Genomic DNA, 10,769 nt, shown 5'->3' on the forward strand with positions numbered 1-10,769 from the left:
TGGGTAGTGATATGAGATACCGTATGGTTCTTGTGAAAGAAATGAATGTGTGCGCAATAAATTCAAATGAAAAATTCTTATGAGATATTTTCTTGCTCATCACATCCCTTACACTTTATTGTGAAAAATCTTTTTTTTAGGTTTTTTTTTTTTTGGGGGGGGGGGATTTTTATACTGAAATGTTGTGTCTCTTCTTCCTTCTGGTTGGCTTATCCTGTCATGGAGAGATTTCATGAAGATTGGGGAATTTGTGGGCTTGGTTTTGACCTGTTATACGAATAATCATATCTCACTGATGTGACTCTGATTGACATCCACACAAAATTGGGGAAAAAACAAAGAAAAAACTTTGCTTCTCTGTCATTTCATTTGCCAGTTTCAGACATGATCTTCAAACTATTAATATTATTCCCTTCCAATTTTTTTTTTATCTTCACGTTTTTTTTTTGGAAGGGGGTGGGGAGTGTTTAATTAGAGCCTTTCGATTAATGCTTGCAAGTTGAGGATGGCGAATCTTAGCCAATTCCTTTATCAAAAATTCAGAGTCATGGTCAGCATTACACAACATGGGAGGGAGAGATAGATAGAGACTCTCAAGTTAATTTACATTAATGTCCTCTGTCCAATAGCTTATGTGCTTAATTATCAGTATCTAGCCCTGGAAAAAAATATTTTAGCATATAAAAGAATAACAAAAAATCATTTCCTTGTTCTATTACATGGGCAACAAGTTTTTCTACTAAGTCTTTACTATTTATGTTCATGTACCTCACGATATTCGCGTACCCGAATTGATCTTGAAAAAACTAATATCTTCGATGAATGTCGTTTGATTTTTAAAACTTATATTAGGTCTTGATTAATTAGAGTCTTTATAAGTTGAACTAGGCATGAGTATAAGGTTCTTCCAATATAATTTTTAAAAATTCATAAAGTATGAATCTAAGCTACTTATACCAAACCACCCATGACTAAGAAAAAGAAAAAAAAATAAAGAAAGGAAAAGGGAAAAAAGAAAAAAAAAGAAAAGAAAAGTTAATGATAGGGCATGAGATTCATACAGCCAGCATGTATTGTTTATTTATTGGTTTGACACATTATTGTGCATACAGGTTGATATTGTTGTTATTATAGAAAACAAAAAGGGGGACTCATTCACCTTTTTGGGTCTCAATTATTAAATCACATCATGTTATCACCCATTTCAAATCCAAGTTGCTTCAGAATTTATTGTTTGTCTCGATTGCGACCCTTGCACACAAGTGGAAGGGATTAAAATTAAGTAAAAAAAATTAAGGATTGGAAGATGATGTAATTACTTTACAAGGGCAGGTTGATTATGAAGGATTTTGTTATTATTTTACTGGGAATAAAAATTAGTATGCAGAGATTTGAATGAATTTGATTCATTAGGGCAAAAAGTGGCACCTTTTCAATGGACAATGACGTTAGGTTGCTTTCTCTTTTATGCTTTCTTCAAGAGCTAATCCTAATATCCCTAAGTATATCTCCTTCTCATGTCTAATGAACTTCTCATAGTTTACCCAACTCAAACCCTAATTTTGATCACTTTGATTACCTAACATTGTCCGTCTTAATTAAAAGTAACTCTATTATTTTTTTTACTACTTTTAATTCTTTATTTTAATTTGTTTTGTTGTTATGCCCCTCCTTTCAATGAAGATCTATTCATCAAGGGGCAATTATATAGATAAGGATAATCATGTAAATCCCCTCTCATGTTTTATTTTTCTTATGTTAGTTAAGTTAATATTTAGTTCAAGTTTAAAATAGAATCTAAAAAAAATTGATTTTGAATTTTGGCAAGTTGGAGTCCAAACAGTTCAAAGCGTAACCTAGCTAAATTTGTTTCATATCTCTATACAATATAAATTTGTCAAATTATGTTACCGGCTATCAGACATTTGTATGAAAAGTTTATAAAATTATTGATACTAAAATTTAAATTTAAATATTTTTTCACAATAAATAATTAAGTTGCATATTGATTGAGGGGGAAGGACTAATTGTGGTTGACACTATTAAAAATGTTTATGTGGCATCCTAATCATTGCCAAATCAGTTCATAAATCAAGTTGGGGAAAGACTAACAAATTTACTACAATTTTTAAGGGACATAAGGATATAATATTAAAATCATTTAAAAATTTTAAAAAATAGGTGGGGGCAATTCATGTGTCCGATTTCAATTAGATATTTACACGTTACGGGGCCAGTGAATACAACTTTAGCTAGTCAACAGCCACATCACAAGTCCAAAAATAGTTTATTACTAAATTTAAGTCATCTTTTTTTTTTTTTGACCAGCTAAATTTATGTCATCTAAATGAATGCTCAATTGCTTTTGAATGACATAATATTACAAGAATTCCTTTAAAAATAATAATTTGCACATTAAGATTCCAACAAGGACAATAATTTAATTTAGTTGGTCACGGCTATTTATGGTCAATCCACCAACAAAAATGGGCTAACAAGTAGGGAACTTGTCGGTGTCTAATCGGATGAATATTAATGCTTTTTATGTTTTCGCACTCGACTTTGTTGACACTGCAGAATCCCTCAATAAATTTATATTAATTTGAAACACTTATTCAAATTTCTTAATAAAGATTATCAACAATTTAATTTAGAAGGATGAACGGTTCAGAAACAGTTGTAAAGAGTAATGAAAAACAACACATTGGAACTCAAAATTTTAGGATTTAAGCTTATAGTTTCTTTCACTTATACACATATATATTAATTGTTGAGTCCAACTTTATTTCATATGAAACTCCTCACATAAACTCAAATGCATTTACACTTAGACATCTTAACAACAAATGATAACTGATTTATATGTGATTATTTCTTAAGTCAAAATAATAAATAATCTAAGTAAGTTTTAAAAAATGAAATTAATGTCGGCTAAGAATTCCAACTTCCTTGGATGAGATGTAAAAAAAAAAAACAATTTTTCTAAGTCACCCCAGTATTTGATAATAATGTAATGTTATAATACAAAGAAATAAGAGGGAAAAAATTACATCCATTTTTAGCTCGCAACATTGTATTGGGAGAGGGTTGGGAAAATAGGCAACATCATTGTCTGACAGAGACATGTGCCAATGTTGATGCTGCTCCATTTCATTTCCCCTTCAAACACTATGTGTGTGTGTAAACACCCACTTTCTATAAATGTGTGTGTGAGAGAGAGAGAGAGCTTGGCAGAGACACGCCCATATTTGAATGAAGGAGACATCGACAACATTGGCATTTAAAAAGATGAAGAGACGAGACACATGATGTTGGAATGATGTTAGTGGCAGAACTAACAGATTGCACCAACTGAGGTGAGGTGGATACAACTAATGCTTCTCTCTTTCCAAACTTTTCACCCATTCACTGCAGCCATGCACTTTGTTTGCCCCCGAATTCATTTGGATGAGGATGAGCCTTACAATTTAAGCAAGGCTTACAAATATATTAAAAAATTATCAATGATCTTGGGACCTAGTAATGTGAAAACTCTCATATGAATGAAAAGTCGTGGTTCTTGCTTATAACCTTAAACTCTTAGTATTATTGATTGATAAAGTTTTTACATTGGTAGCAAAATTCTAACATACATCTTTATGGAATATGAGCTAGCATCCTTAGCAGCTGATAGAGTTGTAAAACACCTCATAACACTTTTTTAAAGGTAAATCAAAAAAGATAGATGAACTTTTAAGCTTATTTTGTTAATTGAAAATGTGAATAAGTTAAGATCTTAGAGTTTATCAAAATCCATGTTTCTTGAGGTACTAGTATTTGAACTAGCCATTACGCAAATCAAGATAGTAATTCTAAGGGTTAGCAATTCAAATTGTAGTTAAACCATGGGGGATCCATTGATGGTTATTTTTTAACTTAAAACAATATTTTATGCTTAAAAAAAGTGAAAATATATATTTATAATTTAATATATTGACCAATCCAAAACTTTTGATCAAGAGATCAAGGAATTAGTTCGCTGATCAGATTAGTCAAGTTGAGTTGAGTTTTAATACCATGATTTCCCAACTTAAAAAAAACTTATAAAAATCATTATAAATTATTTATTAATAAAGTTTTATGTGAGAGATTAACAAAGGTTGAATTTAAAGGAAATGGCTGATCCTTACAATATTAGAAATCAATAAATGAATCTCTATTAAGAGATGTGCTCACATTTAATAAATATTCAAATAAAACATGACTACACATTCTTTTGCTTTTTTTGTTTTTTCCTTTTTGCCAACGACGACTCGCCATTCCTACCAAGCAAATCAACTTTGTTTGTAAGCTTTGATGTTGATGAGCGATGGGTCAAAGGAAAAACGGAATATAGACTTTAGGAAAGGAATGAATGGCTAGAAAGTAAACACGAAGATAGTAGAGGATGAATCAGTACCACAAGAGAAAGAAAAATACCGCATCAATCGAAAGACCATGATTGTACCAACAAAAAAGCATAAGGCTTGGAATCGCAAAGATGGGCAAAGGAAGACCTTTCTTGGTCCGACAAGGACATGTGCTAAGACTTGATGCTCTATCCACTTCTCCATTTCTATTGGCTACAACAATCAAATAGACAGCTTCCATGGTTGAGTAATAGAAGCACTCAAAGATATTCCCCCACATTGACATTTGCCAGAATTTGTGGAATCACAAAACTGCTATGGTACTTTAAAGCAACACCATTTATGTTTGGCTTTTTTAATCAGTGCACCTGCGCATTATGTAATGTCCAACATAGTTCCTTAGAACAGTGATAGATCCAAACAAGGACTGACACGTGGCTATCCCAATTTATGAAGGAACCCTAACCTATTCAAAAGGGTGAGGATGGAATGGATGATAGGATTGTCTTCAGGATTCCGATTCTACCGAGTTGAGTCTCTAAAAGTAGGCAAATTATAGGCATACGAGTGATTTATATTTATTTTTTAATGCATGCAAGACACATTTTATATGCAATACAAAATATTAACAAACTATTTGATACAACCAATTTCATACAGTCCAAGCTTCGTTCGATCCAGATTCCAATGAGGGATAGACAAATCAAAATTTATGAGGAAGAGCATCCAAATCAAGCTGATGGTGGGCATGATCCGAAATTCTGGTTCCATGAAGTTGAATATTTGAACTCACTGTTTATCTTGGTACTTTTTTTTTTTTCACTTCTCTTTTCCTGCACAAGATAACTTACATACGAGGCAAAATCTTAGCATTTTACTTCATTTCCTCCCTCTGAGTACCAGTGCCTGGTACTGTTTCCCTTTTTCTGACGCAAGTCCTAAATTTCACAGTATCAGCATTCAGCACGTGATGAATGTTTCCCTTTGTCTTCATGTGGCATCTAGTTTGTTCTGGGTTGTAATCCACACACAATGATGTGGCGACAACATAAAGTTACCGTATGCAAACAAAAACAGTTCACATATTCATTATTGGACCAGTCTGAACCTAGGACCTATAGACGCACCCAAGCCAGTACCAAGGTATCAAGAAGACAGTGGGTAATACCAACGAGCGTTGTCATCCTCGCTAAAGTAAAGCTATGATGCCTAAGGCTCAGACGCATACATAGATTGGCGAAGTTGTGGTCCATGGACATGTTTCCTCGATCATCCGAACAGCAAATTACTAACAGGAATTCAAGATATCAAATCCAATTACGTACCAAACCAGACACTACGAATAGCTATTAGACTCTAACATCGATAGCAATGATCATGTTGATGGGTGATGGCATAAAACAGATATTGTGGGCACCTATTTCACATGTCGTGTGCCTAAGTCAAATGTGATGCTGCTGGTGGACGGGACACAAGAATTGTTAAGGCAACCCCGAAAAAAGCGTAGGCTAAAAAAAAGCATCACGAGAATGCCAAAATGTACAGCGTTGCATTACTAAAAGCCCCAAATTTAGCTGGTATGTTCTAAAAACTCACCCAAAAAAGTAAATAGGATTGATCAAAACTTTAGTCACATTACCCAAATAAATCTCTTACAAGACCAGCACAATCTATCAAATGAAGTAACCTACAAAGAAGACTGACAATCAACTTTCAAGCTCCAGTGAATGCCTTTTTCACCCCACTGGAAGATCCCGCAGGGATCACCTTCAACACATTGAACCTCACTGTCTTTGAGAGCGGCCTATAGAAGGAATAAATAAGAAAGGATAGTCAGCAGCAGCAGTACAGTTGGATCAATATTTCATAAAATATAAGAGTAGAATATCAAATTTTACATGTCCGCAGCAGGAGAGTACATTCCTCCATGAAACCCCAAATAAACTTGCTCACCCAAGAAAACAAAAATTAGATTTTAGCAACTAATAATCATTGATTTTCGTTTATTAATCAATCCAAATCCCTCCATTGGGAAAATTCACAACTTATGTTATGACCTTATAACTACATTCTCAGTAACCCATGCAAATCGTGGCAACCAAATTGTTGTTCAAACTGAGAAGACCCTTCTCCAATCTCCATGCAGCTGATAGTGCTATTAGGTCCATGATAAAGCAAAGCTGGTAGCATGAGCGTCAGACTAAGCAGAACAATCAGTTTGGGGTGAATACTTAATAACGAAGATTGCCTCATCCTGAATCCAGGACCTTGGCATCTTGTCTTATCAAAATGGAGTTTAATAGTACAGGGACTTGCAAAACAGTGAGACAAGTTATTGTACGCAACATGTCATTAGAGATGGAGATGGAGCGACAGATGGGCTCGAGGGAGGATAGGTTGCAACACAGCAAACCTGCACCACGTATCATATGTAGATTCAAAGGGGGTTTTCTCTTCATCTCAGCTATGGTGAAGAAGGGTTATAAGGCTTGGTCTTGTGCTGCTAAAAAGAGCAATTTTGGACCAGGGTTGGGGAAGGGATAGTGGGTTATAAAGAAAAACAATAAGGGAGCAAGTTGAATATTTAACAAATTAAAGGGTTTGGATTCATAAACAAAAAATAAAAATATTAGAGCCTAAAAATGTAAAATTTATTTTTAATACTACATTGGCCAACTTTCAATCTTAATTTGCTATCTAAAAATAAATTATTTAAAAATCGGACTAGACCGAACGGTTAGACCTGTCAGACCATCGACCAAAGCTGTTAACAGCTCGGTTTGGACCGAAAATCGTTTTCATGATTGTGCTAAATTGGACCAGAGTTGAGCCGCTATTAAGTCGGAAATTGAAGTTGAACCAAGAACCAAGTCGTTTTCAGAAAACCAGATGGTTTTAAACATAATATTAAAAAATCTTTAAAAAAACTAGAAAAAGTCAAAATTTAGATCGTATTAAAAGCCAACTTTATTTTCGAACAATTCACATGTATAAAATATAATTTAAGACCATTTTTTTTATAAAGATGTTGATAATTATAGGTGCAAATGCAAATACTTTTAAATTTAGTCATATTTAATTTATCCAAGATCCACTTATATTTGACAAGTTATAAAATTATAATTGAAAATATTATTAATTTACGGTCATATTATGTCATTTTATTAATATGCTACAGATTTTTTTCTGATATTTATTTTATATATACATGTCCTATTATTTTTATTTAATTATTACATCCCCGGTTCAACCCCTGGTCTAAATGATTAGACCATAAAAACTGAAAACTGCTGAATTTTTGGTTCACTGTCCAATCCAGCTTTTGAAACATAGCTAAAGTTATAAATTGTATAACATCTCACGCAGTTCCTAATTGGTCCACATGGAAGTTCCGACGTGTAACCCATTTTTGGGGTTCCATGGAAGAACTCATAGAATACATAACACCTGTAAAACCTTACCTGCATTGGCCAATAATAACATGATCTCCTTCCTTCACACGAAAGCAAGGTGATATATGAGCAGCAATATTTGAATGCCTCTTCTCATATCTACATTTGAAAGGTGGAAAATCAGCAGATAAGACTTATCAGCAATATCTGTCAACACATTGCTAATACTCCCTAGGACGGAAGAGAAAAAAGAAACTTGGGAGCCATAGCTACCAAAGGATACCTTTGATACTTCTTGACAAAATGAAGATAATTTCTCCGAACAATAATAGTCCTTGTCATCTTAGCACTATGACAAGTACCAGCTAAGATACGGCCTCGGATAGAAACACTACCAGCGAAGGGGCACTTCTTATCAATATAGGTTCCTGTGAAAAAGAAAAAAAAGAAAAGGTCAGGGCCAGCATTAATTTAAGTGATCGTACAGATGGATATTAAAGCAAAGAAGTTTCATGTGGACTAACAAAACACAAAGGAGCATGACGAGCAATGCATAAATGCATTTTAACAAGAAAAAATATGATAGAAAACAGGGAAATGAATCAGTTGGTTGCAGAGTACCATTGTTGGCTTTATGAGTTGAAGAAATTGGATTCCTGTATGATATTATGTTCTCTGATTAGATCAACTTTCTTAAAGGGCGTGTACAATATATAATACAAGAGTGTTTTGCAACTAATCTGGCATTTTATGTTAAACTTATATTGTATATGACATAGCACTCACCACATGGTAATCCTCACTCTTCCCATATGTCTCACTTCTCTGAAATATTATAATTATATACATCAGTTCAACTACCCACACACACAAATAACTAGCACCCGCACCCCAACAAAACTCAACCTTAATGCACACCATAGCTTAAAGGAGGTTAGCAAATTTTCAAAACAACCTACTTTCCACCAGCAATCTATACCCATCCAACTAGGTTTACTAAGTTCAGCAGTTCGTTCAGCATTGTACCTTACTAGAGTATAGCGTGCACACCAGCTCATTTAGCAAGAACATAAAAAAGGCCTACAAATTTAGACCCATAAAGAGGTGTTAGGTGTATGATATTTTGATGTAGAATGCATATTAAATATTGGACCAAGGCCCAGGATGATAAGAGTCTGCAAGAGACTAGTTCTAGATATAACCAATCTCGTGCATTGCATGAACTTTGAGAAGGAAATCCAGTCGCTTGGAATTGCTCTCCATTTTTCTCTCCGTTATTCGAATACAAGGACTACATTGTTCCAGTATAACTATAGTTCATAATAGTATTGTAATGCAAACACAAACAATAAGTGACAGTAACCTGAAAGATCCCACGATGTAAAAATACAATCTGAGAGAAATCAAAATGCATACCTTCAATAGCCTCCCTGGGGGTCTTGAATCCAAGCCCAATAGATTTCCAGAAGCGATTTCCACCTTTTCCAGGCCTCTTTCCCTTCCCAGATTTCTTGGAGCTTCAACATCAATTCAACAGCAAAATCAATCACCATATGCAGCACCAACATAAAAATCAGATGAAAATAAACACCAATGAAGAAGAATAATTCTTCTGGTTAATATGCATACCTCAGAAACACTTTTGGTTGCTTCAGAAAAGCCTTCTCAGTCTACAAAATTAAGGGAGACATGATAAAACAAAGATCAGTGAAAGATTCAAACCAAAACCAATGAACTGTCGGACTAAGAAATAAAGAAAAGACCAAAGTGACGAACTTGTTCAGCCATGGTTGCCGGGGCTCTCTCAGTCGAAGGGAGTAGTGACGGCCAAGGTTGCAAAGGAAGATGAGAGGATGTATCCCAGCCGAAAACCCTAATTACTTGTCGCTTATATAGGTATCCTAGTGAATGCACATGTACATGCTGCCTCCCTTTTTTTATTTATTTCTTTCTATTGTTGTTGTTGTTGATATTTCGATGAACTTTATTTATTATTACTTTTATTATTTATTTATTTACTTGAAAGTATAATATAATTAACATAAGGACATATGAAATTCATCACAGTTTTCATATTTTCTAATGAAGTTTGCCAAGTTAGAAGGTGAAAAAACGAAGCTGGCTAAGTAAGTACTTTCTTATATTTAAGATTAATAAGTAAATAAAATCTTAAACTATTATTAAAAAATATTTTAAACCACAAACTCTTAAAATATAAAAAGTAAATTTTAAATTTTTAAATTCATAATAAAATAAACCCTAATCATTAATTTTTTAACACTATTACTATTCACACATGTTAGGGTTTTTTTTCTATAAATTTAATTTTAAAAGTTACAATTCCCATTGTGAATAGTAATGGCATTAAAAAAAATTAATGATCAAGGTTTATTTTGTTATGAATTTAAAAATTTAAAATTTATTTAGTATATTTTAAAATTTTTGCATTCAAAGCAATTTTTGAGCAAGAGTTTAAGGTTTTGTTTACTCATTAACCCTTATATTTATTGCTCTCTAATTAAAATTAATAATGAAAATTAAAACTTGAACAAGACAATATTTTATCTTTATAAAAATAAATTGACTGTGTGATAGCAATGATATTACTAAAAATTTTGAAAAGTAAAAGCAACACAGTCTTTGTATTGCGTATAACTCTTTTTACCAACATATTGCATGCAATTAATTTTTATACTTCATGCAATGCATGAAAATATTAACCTTCTTTTTGTTTAAAGAAAGAATAAAAAAGAGAAGAAGGGATAGAACTTGACGTAAACAACATATTTTATAAACAAAAATTATTACCCTTATGCTTTGTTATGATAACTTAAAAATTAAAAGCTAGATTAGAACATACATAAATAAAAAAAATATATGTTAAAATATCATTAAACCATTTAATATAGATGATAGATCAGCTCTATTTTATAATCTATGACCTAGTGCATGTTTAAAATGGATGATAAAACTTTAGTTCGACTCCTTA

At 32.9% G+C, this 10,769-nt stretch overlaps 1 protein-coding gene across 1 annotated transcript; it reads right to left on the reverse strand.

Moving 5' to 3' along the window:
* Positions 1–5,918: 5,918 nt before the first annotated feature.
* On the reverse strand, positions 5,919–9,675 carry LOC129320098 (40S ribosomal protein S11-like). The gene is made up of 6 exons (XM_054965284.1): positions 9,557–9,675; positions 9,410–9,450; positions 9,197–9,297; positions 8,064–8,208; positions 7,850–7,939; positions 5,919–6,192 (listed from the first exon to the last, which is right to left on the reverse strand). The coding sequence occupies exons 1-6, from the start codon at positions 9,566–9,568 to the stop codon at positions 6,102–6,104; spliced, it is 480 nt and encodes a 159-aa protein (XP_054821259.1). The 5' UTR covers positions 9,569–9,675; the 3' UTR covers positions 5,919–6,101.
* Between the last annotated feature and the right edge of the window lie 1,094 nt (positions 9,676–10,769).

The sequence above is a fragment of the Prosopis cineraria genome, unplaced genomic scaffold (genome assembly GCF_029017545.1).
Source record: "Prosopis cineraria cultivar Desert tree isolate PC_DT_omini unplaced genomic scaffold, ASM2901754v1 PC9, whole genome shotgun sequence".
Taxonomy (NCBI): Eukaryota; Viridiplantae; Streptophyta; class Magnoliopsida; order Fabales; family Fabaceae; genus Prosopis; species Prosopis cineraria.

Coding starts and splice junctions, on each gene's coding strand:
- LOC129320098 (XM_054965284.1), bottom strand. Junction 8,209..9,196: donor CCCCAGGGAGGCTATTGAAG/GTATGCATTTTG, acceptor TCTTTTTCACAG/GAACCTATATTGATAAGAAG. Junction 7,940..8,063: donor TTTGTCAAGAAGTATCAAAG/GTATCCTTTGGT, acceptor TTTCAAATGTAG/ATATGAGAAGAGGCATTCAA.